The sequence below is a fragment of the Anabas testudineus genome, chromosome 9 (genome assembly GCF_900324465.2).
Source record: "Anabas testudineus chromosome 9, fAnaTes1.2, whole genome shotgun sequence".
NCBI classification, from domain to species: domain Eukaryota; kingdom Metazoa; phylum Chordata; class Actinopteri; order Anabantiformes; family Anabantidae; genus Anabas; species Anabas testudineus.
Window position 1 is genome coordinate 13,610,840 of NC_046618.1, and position 24,124 is coordinate 13,634,963.

Consider the following 24,124-nt stretch of genomic DNA (forward strand, 5'->3'; position numbering starts at 1 on the left):
ATTCAGGCTTAAATAAATTCAATATCAACTCTTTACTAATGCATGCTCCTGCCCTTGGCTTCCCAGTTGCCATTGCCAGGCCTCCAGCCTTCCTGCTCTGTACTTTATCTTTCATGGTTTTCAGACTACCACTTCCAAGTCACCGTCCGCTTTCTGTGCTTCCTCCACTTTTGCACATCTCTTTTTCCCATTTACTCTCCAATCACCTGCACCATGTCTCAAAGGTGCAACTCATCTATCAATCCTCCACAGTCGTAGTCCTAATCTATGTAATGCCTGGTTCTCCATCTCTAGAGAGATGAGTTGGGAGAGCTAGCAGAAGCTGGAGCCAGTGGTGGACTTTTTTTCTTTTCTTCTTCACACACATACACACACACACCGCACGTTCTGCAACAAGGATTTCTGGGATAAAATATTACCCTCGCCGACTTCTTTCGCTAATTTTCTTTCTTTTCCCCTATCCCTGTCTCTACTGCATTCCTCCCATGACTTTTACTTTCCTTCTTTTGTTTTCCCAAGTGTTGGCTCTAATGGATGAGCCCTGTATATCTTCCCCCACCTCGCCTCTACACTTCCTTTCCTCTCCATTCAGCATCTCCGTCACTTTCTGCTCCCCCTCCATCTTTCTTCCCTAATTGTTGGCATAGTATGGAAATTCCAAATGGCTTCTTCTCCCTCAGTCTCCCTTACTTCCTCATTACTTTTTCATTTGTCCTTTTCATTCCATTGCTCGCTCTCTCTTTCCCCTCCACAGGCTCCGTATTCCCCTTCCTCGCTTGCTTCCTCGCGCTGGTTGTTGACATTGTCGGGTTGGCTGTAATGGATCACACACGGATATCTGCTTCTAGTCTGCACTCCCTGTTTCCTCATCCTCCTCCGCCATAATCACCGCCTCCCCGGCTCGTCTCTCTCTACCTCTCCCTCCTTCACCGTTGCCGTGGAAATACCTTTTCTCTCTTCGACCCTCTCTTGAGATTGTTCCCCATCTATCCTCCTCCCACCCCCCTCCTCTCTCTCCCCACTCTTGAATGTTGACATGAGAGGGTGAGTCTAATAGATCACTGTGAAGCATCTGCACCTGTGTTAAATCTCAGAGGTAAAAGCGTGTGCGTGTGCTGCTGTGTGTGTGTGTGTGTGTGTTTGTGTGTTCATGTGCACCCCTAGAGAAGCCAATGCAGGCTTTCTATTCAGCACATCTATGACCTGCTTTAGTGCTCAGCAACTTTGTTGTTTTACACCTCTTTCTGCCTTTCCCTCCCCTCTCCTCTACTCTCCTTTACACTCGCCCATTTCACCTGATTTTACTTATTTTCTCTTTTGGTCTTTCATCCTCTTTCTATCTATAATTTACAAGCTCACGTTGCAGAAACGGAACAATTCACTTTGCTATAGTTTACAGGTACCTACTTTAGTAGCAAATTATTTTGACTTACTTTGAATCTTTCATGCTTTGTTGTGAGGTAATGAAATTCAGAGTCACATTCAGTCATGGCTGAATACAATAATACTGCGTCATACGTGTGTGTGCCGTGCATCGTTCGGTAGAATTTTAATATGTTGTAGAGTAGTAGGTTATAAATAGGACTCTGTAGGCCTGTCCCAGTCCAACTGGGTGTCCTTCTGTGTCCCAGTTCTGTCTGATTGGGACATCAAGGAAAAGCACTCTGCTATTCGTCACACTCCACTGCACACTGGGGACCCTTTCTCTTATGTGAGTCTCCTCCTCAATGACCAACTACATTTTTATTCCTAGTGGTAAAACTGTTTTAAGAACATAAACGTAGTCCTAGTTCTTCTCATGCTCAAGACCTCGAAGAATTCTCTACCACTGCCTGCACATGTATTTTTGTATTTGATAAACTATCATGGGTTTATAGTTTAGTTTGTACATGTACATACTTTATGTGAGTTTTATTTGAACTGTGTAAAATCTACATACTACTGTTACTCCGGTACTATACAGTAAATGACTTGTATTTACAGACAGTGGCAAAATGTGATCTAAATTGATACATACAGTAAGGCAGTGAAGACTTTCAAAAAGGTGAGACAAACAAATTAAACTCCAAAGTACTTTTTATCAAAGGCGTCTTTTACAACATCGGTGTGGGATGACTGTTGATGGTGACCCACTTATGTCATTATGGTTAATTGGGTCTTTATGTCACTGCCTTGGATCTAGTTAATTAAGCTGTCAAAGCCTGTGAAACCCCCATGTTGGCATGCACTTGCACAGCCACTAACACACCCGTTCACAAACACATGCACACTTGCACCCCTCGCACCCGCTGTATACATATGTGCACATGAACGGTGACCTTATTGTAACCTGCACAATCTGCCCAGTCTGCCCAGTCTGGGCATGTATTGTATTGTGGTGGCACTGGTAGATGTAGTAAATTCCCCACAGTAGCATTGGGCAGCAGGATTGTCCTAATCACCTCCCAAGTGTAGCGAGGATGCAGACAGAAACACCAGGACATATGGCTAATTAAGAAACTCCACAGATATACTGTACTGTAGATGACTGAAAATCACGCTTCACACTATCTTGGCAGTTATTATTGACTGTTCCTGATTAGTGTAACAATATCAACACTGTTTTTTATGTAGCTTGAAAATATATTCATTTCTCTCAGCTGTATTTGGTTTCTTTTTCTGTCTTCTCTGTTAAGACTATTTGTTCGATCTTCTTTTGCCCATGTTTGTCTTTATGATGGTCTCTTGTCGGTATTATTGGCTCCTTTATTATATTTTCAAATCATGTTCTAAGTGACGGGTTTAACGGAGACTGTCCTCATGTTGGCGTGCCACACTGCAGTTGCTTTTAGTGCATTTTAAAGTAGGTAAGAACGTGTCTGCATTTGTGATCTACTGTATATATGTTAACACCTAGAAAAGGATATGAAGCAGTAGCTACTAATTAATATGGATTTAGTTAGTTAGCGTTTCAAGATAAAAGATAAAACAGAAAACATATATAGGAGAAGAGCATGTTCCTGTAGTAGCAGTGGGAGGGAAGTGTACCCTTTGAAGTTGAGGGGACAATTAGTCCAAAGGGTTTGTTGGCACTGAAACATAGCCATTTATATTTGTTAGAATGCTTCAAATTGGCAGGTATAGAGGTGCCAAGATGTGAACAAGAGACGAGTCATGGCAGCGTGGAGGAAGAAGGACACACACATACACACGGGCAATCTGCTCACTGCAAATCTCATTTCCTTTTATTCCAAATCAATGGCTGCTGCTTTTACTCCCAAATTACTGTACTACACTGGTAACGTTGGAAGATGTACATATGGTGTATAACAGGCTGGCTGTGTACTCCATTTAGTGGAAAACGCTTTTTAGTAAACACAGTTGTGCAGGAGGAGGATATCTGTGTGTGCAAATGGAAGCGATGAAGCATTAGTAGGATATAACGGATGTAAGACAGCAGAGGACATAGATATAGAGATAGGGGGAGATAAATAACATGTTCAATGGTGTTGAACAAACTTAATGTGACCAGCTGCGCTCCTCCTGGATATCTGAAAGCCATCGGGTCATTCTGTGAGTTGGTGAGTGCGTCTTCAGCTGCTAACCTGAGAAGCCAAGCGACGGCTAAATTATGTATCACTCTCCTGAGATAATGAGTGGACGTAAGATTGTTTATGTACAGTAATTAGTTTGGAGGTAACATGTTACAGAACTGGTCCAGTTAGACCAGGACAAGAGGGTACTAAAGTATTTTATTATGAAAAACCACCAATCAGTTTTTTTATATAACATTTAAACACACATTTCTAGTTAAACTACTTAATTTATTTGATGCTGAGAGAAACAATTTTTAAAAAATGGTTTAAATGTATTTCTCTGTGAGGCTTAGTCTCCTTTAATTGTTTGAACCACTGAATGTTTTTTTTTTTTGGTTCTTCTTTTCACAATGAGTTAATTGTTTTATCTAATATCAATGCACACACACACACACACACACACACACACGCACACACACATAATGTTCACCATATTCATGTGTGCTGTTGGATTAAATTTCTATTAGCTTTCCTCGATTGAGTTTGAAGATTGTTGATTAGCCAGTAATGGCCTTTGTTACTGCACTAATGAATAGCTTGATTACTATTCTACTTAGCTACACATCAGGAGGTGGGTGACGCGTGTGTGTGTGCGCGCGCGCGCCTGTGCGTAGGTGTGTGTGGGGCATCTGTTGGTATTATCCTCTAATAAACACACACAGACAGTTATAGCCAATTATCTGGGTTTGTGTCAAGAAAGCTGATGGCAGCAGAAGAGGATGATAGATGGCCTGTTCTCCCCAGCACTCGTCTCATACTCGTTCTCCCTCTTTCTCATCACTACCTCGCTCTCTGTGGATGTGCCTCTCAATAACTTTTCTCCCACCTGCTCTCTGTTTCTCCAGCCTACTGTCACTCCATTATTGTCTTTTTCTTAATTCCACCATCCTCTCCAACTTTTCATCTCCCTCTGACTCCCTCTCATCTGCACTTCTCTTTGTTTTGTGTTTCCTGCCTTCCTGCTTTAATATCCAGCTTCTCTTCTTTCCTGTTCACATCTCTCTCTCTCTCTCTCTCTCTCTCTCTCTCTCTCTCTCTCTCTCTCTCTCTCTTTGCCTTTACTTTCTGCTGACTGGACTGACCAGGCTCCTGAGAACTGCTTTGGCACATTACATTATGTGTGCGCATGGCTTTAGTAGCATGTTTATGTGAGCACACATGCATGTGTGAGCTTTTGATAATGGAAACAAGCATGCCAATTATGGTGATGGCTCTCTAGATGCCGGTCAGAGCCAATAATTAGCGTGGCACATCTGGCAGTGGTGTGTGCATGTGTGTGTCTGAGTGTGTGTGTGCTGACAGAGAGGGCAGAGGGTGTGCATGGGAGGGTGTCATGATTGATAGAGGACAGTGCAGCAGTGTTGAAACTGTAATCACGCATATGGGAAGAAACATTGAAAAACATCATTATGAGTAACTATAGATCTCTCGAAATTTCCAGGTGATCTGACTCACACATCTTCCAAATGTCAGCAATGCATAGCAGAAACATGCATCTCAAGTTGATTGATTTACTCATCTGTGGTTGGGAGTCCACAGACTATAGACAAACACATGATAAATTAAATAATTAGTATATGTGTACAGTCAGTGGTGGACTGCAGGCATTTTTGTCAAACACTGGATTCACAAATGGCAGCGTCACATAGGTGGATATTACATTAAAGAGAAAAAAGTTTCACATACACACATACCGCCTTTTTTCTTTGCTATTATTTGTTGGTATTGTTTTATGAATCAGCATTTTGGCACATCTTGTTATCTTCAGACTAATTCCTGCAGATGACTCAGAGACATCTGCCATAAAAATAAAATTGTTCTTTACTCCTTCTTTGCCTAAAAAGTAAATAAATAAAAACCTGCACTTCAAAAGCACTGTGATGAGTTGACACGACCTTGTCTGTCTTGACCGTCCCAGCTCTGTGCCTCCCCTGATGTCCCGCACTTCGACCTCGACTTTCCTTGAAATAAAGCAGCATAGTTTGCAGGCACAGTTGGTGAGGGGTTGGGATTAATGAAACACGGAAGGACACATGACGCACCCTCCGTCCCCGCCTACACACAGGAAGTGTAATCACTATGAGAGCTCTTTAACCCACTCATCTGTGGTCTTATAGGGATCCACATAATATAGCTAATCAAGGGGATAATACTCAGTGACGAACATATTAACACAGTGATTCACAGGTGCACGCACACACACACACACACACACACACACAAAATGCAGCTTAGTTTCCCAGTCTATCTTTGACTCAGGTTGTGTATCTCTGTGGTTTGAGCCAGGTGCAACTTTAAAAAAATGAATGTTGTGATGCACGAGCAGATTCCAGCCCCAGACCGTGTATCTGTGCACTCTTATCAACGCCCATATGAGACTCTTTGTAGTGGCTCCACAAAGCATGTCATATTTTAGCATTTGTCATAGATATTCTTTGCTCTGTTATCTCACTTGTTGCTCTGTGGTCTGCCATTTGTTTTGCCTTTGCAAGATTTATACTGTGTTTCTCTCTGTGACACAGCGTGACTGTGATGTTCCTCTTCTCAGTAGCAGATATGGGGCAAAGCTTTGCATTTGAAAACATTTTTGTGCTACTTTTCAATGCAACAAAGGAGAGTATGTATCTCTATATCTTGGCCTACTTTTATCTTGCGCAGCATGCAACCAAGTCTCTGTTCCACTGCCAAAGAAAGATACATATCTCAATAGATGTGCAATATATTACACTTTTCTTCTACCTCGATGTTGCACATCATGTTTTGAGTACGAGAACACATGATGGTATTTACATATTTGAATTTACACTCCTTTCTAAGCATAGTGTATATTGTAATAACCAAAGAGTACAAGCAAAAAGAGAGGAAATGCTCATCTGTTTATCCACCATACCTGTAGTCAAATCTCAGTCACTGGGTCAAACAGAAAGAACGCATGAACAAAGTGAGTGTGTAATTGATCAGACAAAGCCTTTATCCCTTTGAAAAGAAAGCTGCTTGATTCCTTTGTCTGAAGAAAAAAAGGAACTTAGTCCTCCTGAACCTTTTTATTAAATCCTGTTACAGTTGAAACTTAGGGCACTGCTGCATGAGCTCATGCAAGTGCGTCAAATGTGTTTGTATGATTACACTCTGCAAGCATTGGAAGTAGCACCATGATGTGTATAATTCTTATTATTTTCTATCTGCGCCGTGGCAATAAACCAATAGTTTATAGGTGTGGTTTATTTTTGTGTGTGTGTGTGTGTGTCTGACTAGTGGTGTGTGGGTAAAGTGAGAGAGACAGGTGATGTGGGGGCGAGAGTTAAAATAACAAATACACATTCTCCCCTGGGGTTGACTTGATCCAATCAGCCACCCTCTGCCATTTTCTTTTTCACACACACACACACACACACACACACACACACACACACACACACACACACACACACACACACACACACACAGAGTTACACCAGCTGTGGCTAATGGGTTCGGTGGCAGTGGTAGTATAGCCAACACATGTGGTCTCTTTGTCTGAGCCCAGCAGAGCACACATCAGTCTTGCAGGACATGTTTCAACCTTCAGGCACCATTAAAGATGACAGCTATTTTCAGTGCATCATCACACAATAGCTCAGAACTGATATTCATAGGTTCCCAGTAAAGCCCCACTGATAACACTATTAGTATTACTATAGTTTGCTGTTTTGGCACAGCAGTAGAAACTAGAGCTTAAGCAGGTTCTTATGCTGCAGTTACCCCAGGTTAAATGGAAGTGGACCTAAAATTAGCTTTTAAATAATTACCTTAATATAAAGGAAAGCAAACGGTAGAATAAGAAGAATTAGGATACTGTAGAGATTGTTATAAGAGGACTGATGGTTTGCATGAACAGTTAGAACAACAATTGTTATTCTTGGTCATATTTCACTATGTTTAGTCATGTTGTTATACGTGCTATTTTCATTTCGGCATGGTTGTCCACTTGTATTACTGAAATCATCGGTAGCCCTTAATGGACGGTCATTATGCTAATGTGCAGGGACGTGGGTACCTTGTTTCCTGACCTCAGAATAATGTGACCACACCTACATGTGTACAGAATGTGTGTGCTTCATAATTGTAATATTAGTATTTCTGATGTTATGCATTAATATGATTATGATACAGTATTTGTTAAACATTTGATGCATTTGATGGCGCACCAGTATTTTTTTTTCTATCCTTAATAGAGCTTTTTGCAAAACTACGTCTCTTCTAATCCTTCAAACGTGCACACATCTACATACACGTCAGTTCTGAAATACATTCATTAGCGCCTCCACTTTAAACTTCACTTTAACTTGTTTTATGTCTCACCTTCTAAACAGATATTTTATCACGGCTCTTTGATCATCAAGAGGCGAATTCAGGTCAAGGGTGAGACTCTTCTCGCTGACTGTATACTTTGACAGTTTAATGGAATAGGAAAACTTGCCATTTATACTGTAACTATTATGATGAACATCTATTTTTGTTGTGAAGAGTTTGAAGGCACCTTGATCATTGTCACTCTAGAAAATTATATCATTATAATCATTATATGATTCTCTCAAAATAACTTTAGTCACATGTTAATATCTGACTTATAAATGAGTATGTTCAATACAAAAGAAAATCATCCATCATAAACCAAAAAAACCCAAAAAACAATGTTCAAATACAGATCTACAACTACTTTTATAGACTATCATGTCATGAGTTGGAGAAAAAGACAAGAGATCATTTTAAATAGTTGTGATAAACTGCATTCATTCTCACTTCACCTGTGCAGGTTTATAGGTTCATGTAGTTTATTTAGGGTGGAAGACATTTTATTCTAATTAATGTTTGTGTTCGAGCAGTTTTTCAGCAAAGGCGGTTTTGCTTGTTCTCTGCGGTCTCGGCACAACTTATTTAACAAGCCAGGGCATGAATACGTAGAAATCCATGTTGCCTCTGTTACAACATAACATACATTACATTCGCTTTTGTTTGTCAGAGAGCACAAACATTGTTTTTTACTTCTACACTATGGGATATATTCCTTGCCTGACTATTTGTTCTGTGTGTGTGTGTGTGTGTGTGTAGGTTTTGTTTGTTTGTTTGTTTGTTTGTTTGTTTTTTTTTTGCTTCTTCCTGCAGTATAACCTTTACTTTGTAATAGAAACTGAAAGGTCACACAGCATATCACTTTAGATTGAGAATTCAGAGCTACAGTGAGCCCCATGGCCAAAGCGCGCTGCAGAATCTCTAAAGATCAGAGTGAGAAGCAGGTAGAATAAGTGAGAAAGAATGAGAGTTGAGCTTCAGCAGACAGTAAACTGAGGAAGAACACTGCATTTCCTCTTTTTCTGCATCTGAGATTTCCATTTTCTAATGCAGAGGGAGGAGGAAATTAAACAACGTGAATTAAACAACACAGCTCTGACATTTATGTGCCTGCCACAAAACTCGGACAGTTGGAATTTATGAGGGTTTGGACCAGTAAATATAGCACTCAGGAAATGTGATTAGGCTCATAAATAGGGTAGTTTCCCGCTGTCCTACCCTTCACCCGAAGTACCATGCGAAAACACATGGTCAAGACATTTTTCTTTTTTTTGACTGCTACCTGGGGGGTACTATTGTGAGGGATCCACTGCAGATGAGGCTCTTTACGTTTGCGATTTCTGCAGCTTAATACATCTTTCTGCTGTTTTATCCTTCATCATTACTACTATTATTACATGCTACCTTACAAAGTAAGTAAAGTATAATTAATTACTTATAGGTTATAATTATGCTCATCTATATAGTGAACACATGAGAATAATTTTCACAGCCAGTTACATAAACAGTAGCTCACAGGATAGTCGTAGATAGATGATACATATTTCTGCTGCAGTCACTTCAGCAGATAAATAATAATGACCCAGTTTTCTCCTGTCCCTCCTCATCTCCTAGGTGGAGTGGTTGAAGAATGAAGAGGTCATTGACCCGGCAGAGGACAGAAACTTCTACATCACCATCGACCATAACCTGATCATCAAACAGGCACGTCTGTCCGACACAGCCAACTACACATGTGTGGCGAAGAACATAGTGGCCAAAAGACGAAGCACGACGGCGACTGTCATCGTTTATGGTAAGATTGTTTGGTTGTGTCGGTAAGGGGCTCTGTGTGAGAATGAATGCACGTCCCTAAAGTCTTTGTGGATGTAATTATCCACAAATAGGGCATCTGTTTGTATACTGTAAGTGTAGTTGACATTTTTTGTTTCTAATATGTAGGATATGACAGCTTTACACAAGGTAGCTGTACCCAACAATGTCTCTGATCACGGGAGCCAGCCCCCATCTGCCGCATGAAATTAGCTCTACTGCCATGCCAACAAACTCTCTTTGTGATTGGCCTGATATTCCCACATCACCCTTGACCTCACCCAATTAAAATCCACCAATCGCGCCTTCAGTTTTAAATTAGAACACTCGGGCTCTCCAAATGTCTGCATTTTCAGCCAAGAGTCCTGCCACCGAATGAATGGCGCAGCATATGGCATGATAACAGCTGTGAAAAACAACAACAAGAAATAACTTTGAATAGCTCAGCTCTGAATAGTGTTTGTTTTTTTTTTTTCCGGCAAAGCTCTTCGTGTGCTGTTTTCACTAAAAACTGAGAAGAAAAGGCTTGTTGAGAGGAGGGAAATGTCTCACATGCTTCACTTTCTCTCTCTTTTTTTTCCATTCTACCAAATGTCAGCCTGGCATGAGTGGAAAGGAAACATTTTGAAGTGAAAAAATGTATAGGAAAACACATATACCAGGCACTCTGTGTTTTTTTTTTTTCTCTCAACACTGACTCTATTCACTGGGAGGAGTGTTTCAATCAAAAATAACCGTGCATGTGTGTTCGATACAGACAACGAGAGATGGAGTGGTTTGACACTGATGTATCCTTACAGAAATAGATTGTTCAATCTGTGGTTCAATTTTCTCAGCTCCACAAGGGCCCAGCTGACACTGTTGACAAGGTGAAATAGTAGTGGGGGGGAAAAAAAACACAGGAACATAAGGGAGGAATGTTGCAGCTATAGATGGAGGTGAGGCAGGTGAGGAGAAAGGAGAGGCAGGGGGGGAAAAGAGTGGGAGAAAAAGCAGGTGAGTGAAGAAGGAAAGGGGGGTTGAAAAGCAAAAGAAAGTGCATGACACAGGTGGCTGCAGCTGATTTCAACGGTACTTTCTCTTCGATGACTCATTTCTAATTGGGCGATGGGAAAGCAGAGTGGGCACTGTCCACTGGGCTAAGACATAACTGTCGAGAAGCAGCAGAGGAATTTCAACCCACTACACCTCTCCTGATGTCAACTCTCTCTCTCTCTCTCTCTCTCTCTGGGTGTCCTTGTGACTCATTCTAACTTCGTACCTGATTTTCTATTTCTGTCCAATACATACCAATAATACAAAAGAATAAAGTAACAGTCAGGTGTAAACAAATGCAGGGAGTGCAAAAAAAAAAAAATTCCAGCAAAGGAAATTGATACATTAAGTCAGGCAACGCATTAAAATTAATGATAATACTGTGATAGAATAGGGTTTTATATCACTTTGTACTGTAAATTTTCTTTTATCTGACATCTGTTTAGTATAAACATTCTGCCAGTTGTTTTGAGGACTCAGACTGTATGCAGGCTGGAACTAGTATTTCAGCAATGAAGTAATGAAGTAAAAATCTAGAACTGGAAGACGGAGTAAAAACATTAAAATGGCCGTTTAAAAAATTTTCTTAAGGACCTAGCTGCTGAATTTGGCCCAGTATGATTGTGAACAGGAGACTGTCTTTAAAACTCAGATTTGAACACGTTTCAGCAGCATTTCGAATGTGATGTGAAGTCAAGATTGGGTGACCCTTAATTACATGCATTTTTGCAAATTGCCGGCGTCATTTTTTGATTGTTGGAGAAAGAGGCAAGAGAGGACTATTTTTGTACCTGCTGATGACTTAATTATCTAATTTAAGCTAATCTCATTTCAGTTTTCTGTCAATCATATGTCAAACTTTGTGCACAGCCAGTTTGAATTGTCAGTCAGACATTCCCTCACTGGACAGGAGAGCTTTCAGCTCTTAAAGGTACATGTAACTGAGGATCAACTGCATGAAGTTGGAAATGAATGTGATATCTGCACATGATCTGACTGACAGAGTACAAATAAAGTGAGTAGCTCCAGGTTGGACCTATCCAAACCAAGCAAGTGAGGGTGAAACATCATCACAGTAGAAATAAAGCATGTTTATACGCTTATGCACGTGTTAATATTTAGCTGGGTCATTGTATTGATGAAATGACTGCTCCTTGTTGTGATAGTGAATGGTGGGTGGTCGACATGGACAGAGTGGTCGGTGTGTAACAGCCGTTGTGGGCGAGGCTTCCAGAAACGAACCAGGAGCTGCACTAATCCCGCCCCTCTTAATGGTGGACTCCCCTGTGATGGACAGGCTATCCAAAAACTACCCTGTACCACACTGTGCACTGGTAATTCTGTTTTATTCTAGTCATATTTTAGTTAATGCAGTTTTGTTTAGGTAAACTCTGCTGTATCCATACTAAAGTACTAAATACTAAATAACTGTACTGTATTAACAACAGCTTTGTCCTTTTTTACTCTGTCACCTCTGGTCTTTTTTTGTATGTGTTACTTTATATATGCTCCAGTTAGAAGGTTTTAGACATAATTCAAGGTGTTATCTTTTGCTCTAATTTCTCTTCTTTCACATCTGTTCTTGCGTTTCTCATTCTCTTGTCTCCTTTTCTCATCCTTTCCCCTTTAGTGGATGGTGTGTGGACAGAGTGGAGCAAGTGGTCAGCCTGTGGGACGGAGTGCACCCAGTGGAGGAGGAGGGAGTGCAACAACCCTGCCCCTAAAAACGGGGGAAAGGACTGCGAAGGACTTGTACTCCAGTCACAAAACTGCACTGACGGACTCTGTATGCAAAGTGAGTTGATGGTTATTTCACAGCACAAGCATTGAGAAATGTCTTCTAGCTGTATTGAAGTGGTCATGTTACATATCTAACCCCGAAAACACGGCTAAGCTAATTCAAACAAATGCCTTGAATTGTCTGCTTCAGGTGAAGCTTGAAAGTAATTTGACCCCACATCAGGAAGACCATTGAGGTGATGTCAAATAGTCAAATAGATTTATAACCAAAGAGAGTGAGAGCTATATATAGAGAGAGAGAGGTGTAACATGACAGCTGAGAAGGTTGATTTAAACCACTAAAATCTACACACTGAAAATCCCATAATGGAAAATTGTAGTGCTGGATAAGTAACTTAGAAAAACAGAAACTGCAAACTAACATTTAATTTCTGAAGATGCTCAAATATCAGACTTTAATTTAAGGAAGACATCACTTTGTCTACTTTTTCACCCTGTGTATGTATTCACATACTGGTGTTAAGTAGTTTTCCTCTTGCTTGTTCCGGTCCTCCTTCCTTTCTTTCTTCTTGTCCCCCTGCTCATCCCCTTCATCGCCCTCCCACCATCATTTCCCCATTGCCATCATTTTTTTGTGACTCTTCCTCTGCTGCTCTTCTTTCTCCTTCATCCTCATATACACTTTATCGTTCTGTTCACATTGTACACAATGAATGCTTAATCATTACTAACCTTACTTCTTTCCCCTTCCTTGCCCATTACTTGAGTCACAAACTCCTGTTTTAGAAGGAAAGTAATGGTAAATAATGATGTGAAACTATCTAAAATCCTCCCACAATTTAGTGATTTCTGATACCAGTAAAAAAAATACATATTGATTTCTAAACCTCACGGAAAATGTGAGCTGACTCATGATGGCACAAATATAGCAGGATGAGTTTTTCCAAGGTGGAAGAAAGTATATTTGTTGACTTGTAGGAGTGGTGCTTGTTATTAATTGGCGCACAGGTACTGTGTATGATATGTGAGAGAGTAAAGCGAACGCAGATATGATAACAATAAAAATAGCAATTTCCATAAGGTCTGTTCATCACAGTTGAGTTAAAAATGTATCTAACCTGAAATAAAATAAATGAAACCGTCACAGACAGACAGACAGACATGTATTCTGTTCACGTGTTCTCTTCAGGAGAAATATACTTATCAGTGAGCACAAAGCCCAGAGCTGAGTGAGCTGTTACGTTTGTGAGCATCTTCTTTCTGCAGACGGAGAGCAGCGGATCGTAGTTAGGCTTTAATAGATGGTCTATGTTGTGAGCAATGGAGTAATATTATATAATCCCTCAAAAAGCTTTGCCCGTAGGCACATTATTGACAGAACTTACTGCACACGAAGAGCCCTGCCCACTCCGAAAAAACAGTGTATTATATACTGTGTCTCGGATCCATCAGAAAGATTCCCAGAGGCCTGTGAAATATGGCCACGGAATCTGGGATAAAACCTAGGGAGGTATAGATTCAGGCTCATTTCCCCTGATTGATTTTGTGTCTTTAAAATGACTCCACAACGCGGTTTTATGTCAGCACTAATGTTTCAACTGTTTCCTGTAGCGTTAACAGGAATCCATGAACTGTGTGTTTGTGCGCGTGTGTGTGTGTGCGCGTGTGTTTCAGCACGCACGTGATTTTCTAGGTAGGGTTTCTTTGAACGCCTTGAAATGACTCCTGCTTCATTCTCCTTGGTTTCTGAATGATTGTGATGTAATCTTTGCTTGTAATCTAATTTAGTGAAAGAAGTCAAACAGAGAAAACCTGTGGTAAAAGAGAAGCTAATTGAAGATTAGTTAGTTCTACGTTGTTTTTCCTCATCTGGAACACAGCAAAGTCTATTTACTAGTTTGAAATGAGGCAACTTTGAGGATTTCAGGATTGTGAATGAGCTGATAGCGCACTGTAAATGTGGAGGGGTAGTTAATGTTTTAGATAGTGCTCTGTAATTGACTTTGTGCTCAAAAAGCACTTCAGTCTGCTCCCGTTTCTTTTTTTTTTTCCCTTCTCTCTATCTTTTCCATTCTTTCTACACCGACACCCTCTCTCTCTCTCCTGAGTGGTGAATATTCGACCTCCCTCCTGCCCTGCACGGAGTGCCTCCTGTCCTTTACGAAGCTCACGAGTTTATGTGAGAGTTGTGTCATTGTGTGTGAGGCTGAATGCCTTTTTTTACTTGTCTGTCTGTGTGTTGCACAAGTTGCAGGTCTTTGAGGCCTTCCAGCATTTATTTTAGAGTTGTTTGTGTTGTTTTATGTCTTTCGGGCCTGTTGACATTTTTCTGACACATCGATCGGGAATCTTGGAGCAGATTCACTCAGAGCTCCGCTGTGTCATTGTCGAGTGCATGACATTTCACGTGCTACCTTCTGTGCGTATGTGTGAATGGCTGTACTTCATAACTGTACCTCCAGAGCAAATAATATCTGCTGTGTGCGCCCTAAAACCACAGTAATCACTAGAGATATTAGCTGTTATATAACTTTCGTGCTTGTTGTCTTCAACAAACCGATCAGCAGGTAGTGCAGAGCATCTCACACACTCCATCTGCACTCCTCCTATTTGCCTGGAGAGTTGTGGTATTGCTGCAGTTATGACATCGCAACTATCTCTCATGGCGTGCTACGATCAGCACCGCATTCGTTAGAAGCAGTAATATAAATGTCCTTAAATACAATAATTGAATTTAAATTAAAGTATGCAATTAAAATGAAAGCGGAGCCTACCTGCAGCACCACCGTGCACATCACCCCACTTAACCTGATCAGGGTTTTTTTTTTTTTTTTTTTTTTGCCCTTTGTTGCCAAATCACTGTGTCTTCAACAGTCAGCTGGTCTAGAAAGAAGCTTTTAAGCGCACCATGTTGCTGTGTAGCCTTTATCAATTATACACCAGCACTTCAATTATACATGAGTACATCAGCAGTTTATCTGCCATAGACCTTCTGTCTGCCTCGGCTAAGTGGACTATTCAACATGACACAGCAGCAATTCCATCGCACACACACCAGGCTTTCTCAATGTACATTATTTTCTTATTTTTTATTATCTTTCAGGAGCAAAGCAATGTTTTTTTTTTTTTTTTTTTTGCTTACTTCACTACTCACTCACTTATTTCTTGTTTAAGACAGCTATATTTAATTTATAACAGGAAAAAACAGGGAACGCATAAAAGGGAGGAAGAGATGCGAGCATGTTAACTCGTTTTTAGTGTCCTGTTTTGCTTGTCCCATCTTATTTGACTTGTTCGTTTGATTTTGTTTTGTTTTTTTATTCTTATCCCTTCATTCATTCCACCACCCCTTTCTTTTCCTGTCCAAAGGTTCATTGTTTCAGAAGTCCACTGAGTCCAAAGAAAAGAGTGATTTGGGAATCCCATGTAAGTTGATGTTTTATGTTCTATCATTATCGCTTCTCCTTTCGTCTCCCTCACCCTCGCCTTTCTTTAATATTTGATTGAGCATCGACCTTTGTCTAATATTTTGTCTTTTAACACTACATGTCATTTTGAGTTAGATGATGAAAGTTTTGCGCTTGTCTCTCGCTCTTATGATGTGCACTCTTATTGCCGTGCTGATCAAACGACGCCTTTCAAACATTAGCTTCTCTAGTTTCCAGAAAGTGGAGATGAATGAATCCTTTAATCTGTTTTCTTTACTGATATGATGGGAAAAAATTAAGGTGATTTAGAGCTGGCTTGTCATTCCATTTTACTAAAATTTCCATTTACGTCTACTTAAACTATAGACGACAAGTTTGGCAGCTGCAAGCCACAAAAAGACATAACATCATAGAAAGAAGGAAACTTTATATAAAGAAGCATAACAAACTTTCTGATTAACAGAAAGCTCGTTTTTTGTTGTTAACTTGTGTGCATCTTTAAATTTTACTTGTCTCGCAAAGTAGGCCTACTGAAGCACAATCGGTCATCCATTCATTTAAAAGGTAGTGCCAGCCCCATTTGTTTAGTCGTGTCTTGTCTCTAATTAACTCGATTCTTCTTTTTTTTTTTTTTTTTCTTTCTACCTGTCTGATGGCAACGCATCGATTCACGCACCAGCTCACTTGATTCAGTTTGTGAGTTTGTTGCAGCTGGGGTGGTTTTGGAGAGCAGCCAGACAGCTTTAGATCACTGCCAAAATAGGCAAATTAGCCCTGAACACTTACTTTGTGTTAACAGACATATTGTCTCGTGTCTTTTTCAATGTGTGTGTGTGACCCAGTTATGGACATCGAACGGAAATGATGAAACAGAATTTGACTCATTTGAAGCATCCTATAAGGAAATGACTGAGTCATCAAAATGACAGATGGCTAATGTCTCTGTTGTGGAAGTGCAAAATAATTTACAGAAAGGCACAAGGTTACTGCTTCATGTAGAGAGTAATTAAAACAAAAAGGCAAGTATTGATAACAGGGTGTAAAACATGTATCTTATTACTATTCTCCTCTCTTCCTGTACAGCTGTCCGCTGCCTTTTCTCTTCCCCACCGTCCCTTTTCTTCCTATCTGCCTCAATGTTTCCGTTGGTTCCCTCAAAGTGATATAATGAGAGAGATTTGCTACAAACTGTGAGGAAGACAGAAATTGAGAGGTGCAAGAGGGAAAAGACCTCTGCTATTTATTAATACGTTTCTTTTTTTTACTTCTCCCTCTCATTTTATCTTCAAAGCAATCCTTGAACGCTGTGATGTGTTCTAATGACTCTCATTTAGGGTCTGCTGAAGCAGTTTCATCATGTCTGTGTGTTTTGCAAGATGACTCCTCTCAGACAGATACGGAGAGAGCTGGAGAGGAGGTGGACGCAGTCGTAGGCTATTTAACAGATTCAGTCAGTGTGGTTTTAATTTTCATAAACACATAAACACTGGGACGTTGCATGGGAGGCATCGTAATAACTAATCACCAAGCAAAGTATAAACGCCAGTTATTAAATATGTTTTTGTCTTAATTTATAAGAACATTTGTATCTTCAAGTTGACACTTGTCCTGCTACATTGGTTGTAGCCATACTGTGGCTGAGTAACATATAGGCTTTAAGCTGAATTGTATTTTCTACATCTCTATAGTGGTAAATATGTGTGAGACTTAAATGTCATCATTTGTCCGATAGGGACAGTCTACTGATGCCCACAAATACGTTACAATATCCCGAATCTGATATTTCTTGGCACTTGCCTTTGCGAGATAAAAATGTCATGGGTGTATTATAAGAACTGGATACTGGATCAAAGTATGGGCCTTATTTATGTCTATGATAGTTGGAAAGTGGAAAGTTGGCGCATATCTTGGATTCCAGAGTTTTGGCCGTAGATCATCAACATAGATCATGCATCCTGCGGTTACACCTCTCTGTGCCCCACACACGCAAGTAAGTAAAATAATCTGACAGCTCCTCTAGACCTTTCAAAAGATTATGGACCAAATGGATCAAAGTCAGTTTGCGGAGTTTCGTTTAGAAGAATTTCTTCGTTGTTTTGTAGCTTCTCCTTTTCCAGTGACTGTCCATGGAAACAGTGCTTTTCTTGTGATAAACACAGAAGTTGTAGTAATGTAGTTTTTCCACCACGTCCAAAATTGCTTCGCTGCCCAGTGGTGATCCTGGGGGCTTGGTCTGTGTAGAAGGCTTAGCATGATTTGTCTGTGAGCTGAAGGTCTGATGCACTGCATTTAGGGAGTCGGAGTCATCCGTTGTTTTCAAATTCCCCAAACCTCCCCAAATCAAAAATCGAGGCACGAACCGTGGCTCAAAAATAAAGGTCTGAACCCTGGATTTAGAGAATTGTTTCACCCCTATTTGTCACTGTTTCCTCTTATTAAAATGCAGATGGTTGAGCAACTGTTGTGACAGGGTGTCTTGTCTGTGAAAGTTCAAGCCACACAGAAGCCAAAAAAGGAAAAACAAGAAAGCATCATTTTAATGATGGCTGCTTCATTGTTGTTGCCTTGTTCACCTGTGTGTCTCCCGTTTGAGATTTGGACACCGCTGTTTGTGTCGGTTGCAGACCAGCTTAGCTTGAGGGGATGAGAAGGGTGGGAGTATGTCGAATGAGCCATAGATTTCTGTGAAGACTGTTTTTTTGTTGTTCATATTCGTAGCCAGCAGATACTGAAAGAGGTCAGTTGCATAAAACAAGATGCACTGAAAAGCTTGTCCATTCATTAAATTGCCACAGTTGCACTGTATTACAAGATTGTTACACAATACACGAGGCCTAATGACTTCATATAAAGAGTTGTTTGTAGTCATATAAATACACCTTCAGGCTTTAGCGACTCCAACGAGACTTACCCACAACAATTGTGTCCGTTCCCTATAGAAGATGCACATGGACACATTAACAAAAGGCTGCTCACTTCCTCTCCCTTGCTGTCTCTCTTCCATTCATCACTGCCAGTTACTTAGAGCAGATGTGTTTGCCAGGAGTGCAGTAAGGGTGGTGTTTGCATGTTTGTGCCAAGCAAGATCAAAAAGGCAGTTGAATGAGTTTCAAGTAGTGATTGTCCACAGCGCTGCTTTGGATGCAGATCACAGAGAAGATAGAGACCAGCTAAGCTGAGTTATCCTTGTTTCCCCCCCCTACTTTAAATCCTCTCCATGGCAGATTGGACAGAATCGGAGAATGACAAAAAGCTGGGCCAATCGATAGACAGCGATCCATGCTGACTGAGAGGGAGTTGAAGCTACTGCTCTGCTACCCTATAAGTGTAATCAAATGTGTGTGAGGGAGAAAGTGAATAACCTCAGTCATTATCTGAACCCCAATGTAAACATGTAAATATGAATAAGAGTCACACATGCACGCACATATTGTTACAAACTAGATCATATCTAATTCCCAGTGTTATTTTCAAAATAAAGACACTTATTAGACCAAAATTCAGGATCAGTCGGTGCACACAGATTCACATACACTAGCACTTTCACTCGTTAGACTGTGCACCCCAAACAAAGTGACTTTGACAGGTGCACAGTGAACACTGGCATTTTGGTTTTGTTATTGAAAACCATTTGACACAACACACATGATGTTCAGTCTTGCTCTAATGAGGTAGCACTGTAATCTTTACCCTCTTTGCATACTTTATTAGTTATGAAAGTAATAATAATTAATAAAATAATAATTTAGTTTTACCTTAATCTTACACCGAGAGTGCTTCAGCAATCAGAACATCCACAGCAGTAAATCATTATAACAATACCAGAAATATGGTAGCCGGTACCATTACTACTAAAATTCTACAATAATCAATGTCAATTCATGAACCACAACAAAAAAGAAACTACAGAAATAAATGTATTTCAACATGAATTCATTTATTCCAATCCAGCTACAAGAGTGGGAGAACCGTCAGGTAACAACAATAGCATTAGTGTTATTAAAAACACAAACCAATAATGTACCAAACAATAATAAAGTGGTACAATAATAAATAGGTTATAGAAAACCACAGAAGCTGCTGCTGCACTGTATGCTGTCACACACACACACACACACACACACACACACACACACACTCCTGAACTGTAATGCTGGTTATGCAGTAACTTTTATACGACTCAGATACCAAACATCTGCATACATGAGTTTGTTTTTTTGTGTGTGTGTGTTTTTGTTGTTGTGTCAGTCCAGCAGAACTATTGCTGCACCTGCACCAGGTGCTCTCTGCATCTTTGTTACCAAAGAAACCAAGTACTGTCAAGTGCATTTTGGGATATATCTAATTTGAATCCCTAGTGTGTTTGGACAGAGATGAAAGACATCAACTCACAAATGTCAAGTGACAAAAGCAGTTTGTCTCATCGGCCTTGATCAGTCATAACATCGTGGCAGACAGGGCTCAGCATGGGAAAACTGTAATACAGGCCGCGATCAACAGGCGTCAGAACACACAGTGCATCACAGTTTGTGTGCAGCAAACACTGATCGCTGAGCACCGTCCACCATGACATGAACATTACCAGGTAGTTTTATTGTTGTGGCTAATATTACTGGTATATAATTGGTTTTGTGTGCATGTGTGGGCTTTTGTAGCCTATAGAACACAATCCTATAAACAACTGTCCCATTGCACTTCCTGAAACGTCTCAGGACGACAGGATGTTCGAATCTGTCTCTCCTTGCAGGTGATTCGTCATTCATTTAATTTCGGGTGCGTCCACTTAAAGGCACATACACATTTAATCTCAGGGCAGTTTAGTCGTCTTGCGAGTGACTGCTTCAGACATGAACCTGCTCGTCTGTCCGTGCATTCTTTGTGAGGGCAGTGCCTGCATGAGCGCTCATAAAAATGAATATGAGTGTGTACCCATCAGTACACACAGAGGTCCAAACACATTATTATTTCATCTGGGTCTGGTCAAAAGCGCACACCCACGTTCAATCCCTTTTTCAGCCTCCATCTTGTCACAAAAAGCCCATTATGCAGGGCTGTCTGCCGGTAAAAGAAATCAAACTTAAAGAACAGGAAGGTTTCAACCAAAGCAGCATGTTTTTGTTTCTAATACAGAAGAACAATGAAAGGAAATAGCAGAGAAGTCGACACACACGGAGCACAGAATGGACTTGAGTGCTCCAGAAAAGCTGCAGGGTAAAGTGCTTTTTTTTTGTTTTGTTTTTTTTTTTTGTCAAACCTAAAACATCTGTCATTTGGTTGCAAAGAAACATTTGGAGAGTATTTTAAAATTGAGCTCAATTGAGAAATCGCTCAATCAAGAAAATTGCAAGAAAAAACTATAAAGAAAAAAAAAAGAAAACCTTCCGTGTCCAGCGGTTGTGTGTGCAGTAGGTTACTCAGGCAGGTAGAGCCTGTAATGGTGTAACGTGTTGTTTTATTCATCTACAAATAAAACACATGAAGACAGAGCGAGAGATTTAAATTATGGAGAGAGACAAAGATCTGAGAGGGTTGGGACCTAAACTGAGACTCTGAATAAAGGATTTTAAAGCCTGCTGGTATACAACATGTTACAATGAGTGCACACCTCCACATATTTTGTGAACACAGTGGGCCGTAGTTAGCAAGTTTTTTTTTTTTTTTTAAGACTGGCTGCCATTCCACATGTTCTGAAGTTCCTGAAGTTTTAGACCTTCAAGTAAAAGTAGAGTCGCGATGAAGATTCCCCAAATAGATAAGGATGATGATGATCATAATTAAGATCAGGGAGTTGGTGCTTAAGAGGATTATCCAATTCTATTCCCCCTTGGCAAGTGCAAGGACCATGATAACAGGGTAACTTTGTGAAGTAATGGGGCGTCAGGGAATTCACAGCAATCTTTTTAACTACGTCAAAGTGAAATCTGTAACTGCATCTGATAAAACCAATAGGGGTTAAAAACTCGGAAGACGTAAAGGTGCCGAACTTCCATTAAGTTTGCGTTAAATGTGATGAAGAGATATTTTGCAGCCGCTCTAACAACGCTCCACGGTGCTATAAATCATCACCAGAAGAGCATAAACTCTGAAATGCGTATCAGGCTATTTTAAACATAAATTACACGACTGTTTAATTTCCTCTGCCACAGTTTGGTTTATGAGACACAGCTGGTGTTGTCGTTTTCACACACCGAAAGTCTCAACTTGAGACCCTGGTAGGACGACTCTGGTGGAGTTTACTGGAACCAGTTAATGCGAACGTTATTTAATCATCTGTCAGATATTTCAACATTGTTTTGACTGGGAAATCACAGTTCTTCTAAAAGCCTGTGTATTATCTGAGTAGCAGTCACAGCATCCAACCAATTCACTGTCATATGAAACAAAGAAATACAACATTCTCACTGTGGAGAATGTGGAACCAGCAAATATGTGAGATTTGGGCTTTGGATCCGCACTGTGGTATTTCAGAACATCATATTTCTTCTGTTTCTTGGACGAAGTACTCAGAGACATTTGGTTCATCAGTCTCAGATTAATGATGAGAGACATGCATCACTTTTGCCTCCTTCACATGCTCAGCTCCCCAGAGACACCACAAGTAGTTAACAGCTCCCTCCAGTGGTAAATGAGTAAGCGGCACCATCACGAGTGACCTCTCCTCTGTGTGTGTGTGTGTGTGTGTCACGCGTGGCCGTGTGTGGCGAGCGCGGATGTTCGCGCGCCTCATCAAAGGATCCTCCCGCGCATAATCAAGTTTGCGCTTTCTGAACTTGTTCTTGATGCGACAACAGCAAATCCTTGAGCAAATGACTCGGGCTGTTTGCAGCTAAAAGCCTGTTATCTGCCTCTCAACTTTAAGGGCGGATTAAAAGGAGCATTCCTACACTTTTCTGTCTTCGTCTTAATAGCTGCAGACAAATCCCCTCCTACTAGCTACAGAAGACATGATTATATGAGCAGCGCTTTAAGTGAGAGACTACTCCAGAAAGTTACGTCGGCGCTTTCATGTTAAATATGTAGACTTGTTTGTTTGGCTGCTTTGAAGTTGAAGTGCGTTTTTCTTTCCTTTCCTCCGTTTCGCTTCCTTGCTATTATCACCCTTTTCCTCCTTTTTCCTCTCCTGATTTATTGTGTCCTGCTTGCTTCCTCTGATCCTCCCTGCTTCCTTATCCTCTTTTTTTATGCCTCCTTTATTCCCTTTAGTCCCTTCCTCTATCCTCTACACCTCCTTCTCTTCCTATTGGCCAACCTCTCCCCTCCTTTCTGCTCTACTCTTGTCTTTTCACTCCTCACCTGCCTGGGTGTTTTGTTTTTTCTATATTTCTCCTTCTAGCTATAGGATTTCCCTCCTATTACTAACTCATCTTTCCTCCCTCATGCTCTCACTGTTTGCTGTTCATCCTTCCCTCATTTCTTCTCTGCCTCATTCTGCACATGGCATCCATCATCCGCATCACCCATCTATAAAAAATCCCTCCACACAGTTCCACCATTGTTCTTACTCCAGCGCCATTAAAGTTTTAGCCAGATTGAAAATGAATGTTAGAGCCCTTATAAAATAAGTAACAAGCTTATAAAATTTCCAGAATTGCTACCTTTTTGTTTTTTTCTTTTTATGAGAGGTGTCTCTGCTTTTGTCTGGACACATGATCATATTACACAGGCTGCAGAGCTGTTTAAAACATCTCATTTCCAGTGGAAACCTGCATAGATTGTATTTTTATAATTGTAAAAGCTGTTTATTGCTATTTTTCTCTCTGATATACATTTTGAGCATGTATCTAACACTGTGTCTCTGTCGTGTGTGTCCTCTCTAGCTGCTCCAAGCACAGATGATGTGGCACTGTACGTGGGCATTGTCATCGCGGTGATTATGTGCCTGGTCATCTCTGTCATCGTGGCGCTCTTTGTTTACCGCAAGACACACCGTGACTTCGACTCCGACATCATCGACACCTCGGCACTTAATGGAGGCTTCCAGTCTGTTAATATCAAAACAGCCAGATCAGGTAAAAAAAAGACATTTGATCTGCAGGTGAAAGATTACTAGAGTACTAGATCTCTCTAATTCTCAGCACTGTGATATGGGGGGGTTGTAATTCTGAACTTCATATGTTTCAGCCTGAACAGCCACCTACAGTAAAACACGACACTACTCAGGGTGGAACAAGTAGAAAAAAATTTGGCATCGCATGTTGTGCA

At 40.6% G+C, this 24,124-nt stretch overlaps 1 protein-coding gene across 2 annotated transcripts in view; it reads left to right on the forward strand.

Moving 5' to 3' along the window:
- si:ch73-72b7.1 (netrin receptor UNC5C) overlaps window positions 1-24,124 on the forward strand; it is a 157,323-nt gene that overhangs the window by 112,253 nt on the left and 20,946 nt on the right. Inside the window, exons 5-9 of one of the 2 annotated variants that reach the window (XM_026342900.1) lie at window positions 9,522-9,702; window positions 11,921-12,088; window positions 12,385-12,549; window positions 15,864-15,920; window positions 23,740-23,931. In XM_026342900.1, coding sequence (XP_026198685.1) covers window positions 9,522-9,702; window positions 11,921-12,088; window positions 12,385-12,549; window positions 15,864-15,920; window positions 23,740-23,931 — 763 coding nt within the window. The remainder of the gene's footprint in view (window positions 1-9,521; window positions 9,703-11,920; window positions 12,089-12,384; window positions 12,550-15,863; window positions 15,921-23,739; window positions 23,932-24,124) is intronic. The other variant, XM_026342901.1, reaches the window with a different exon arrangement.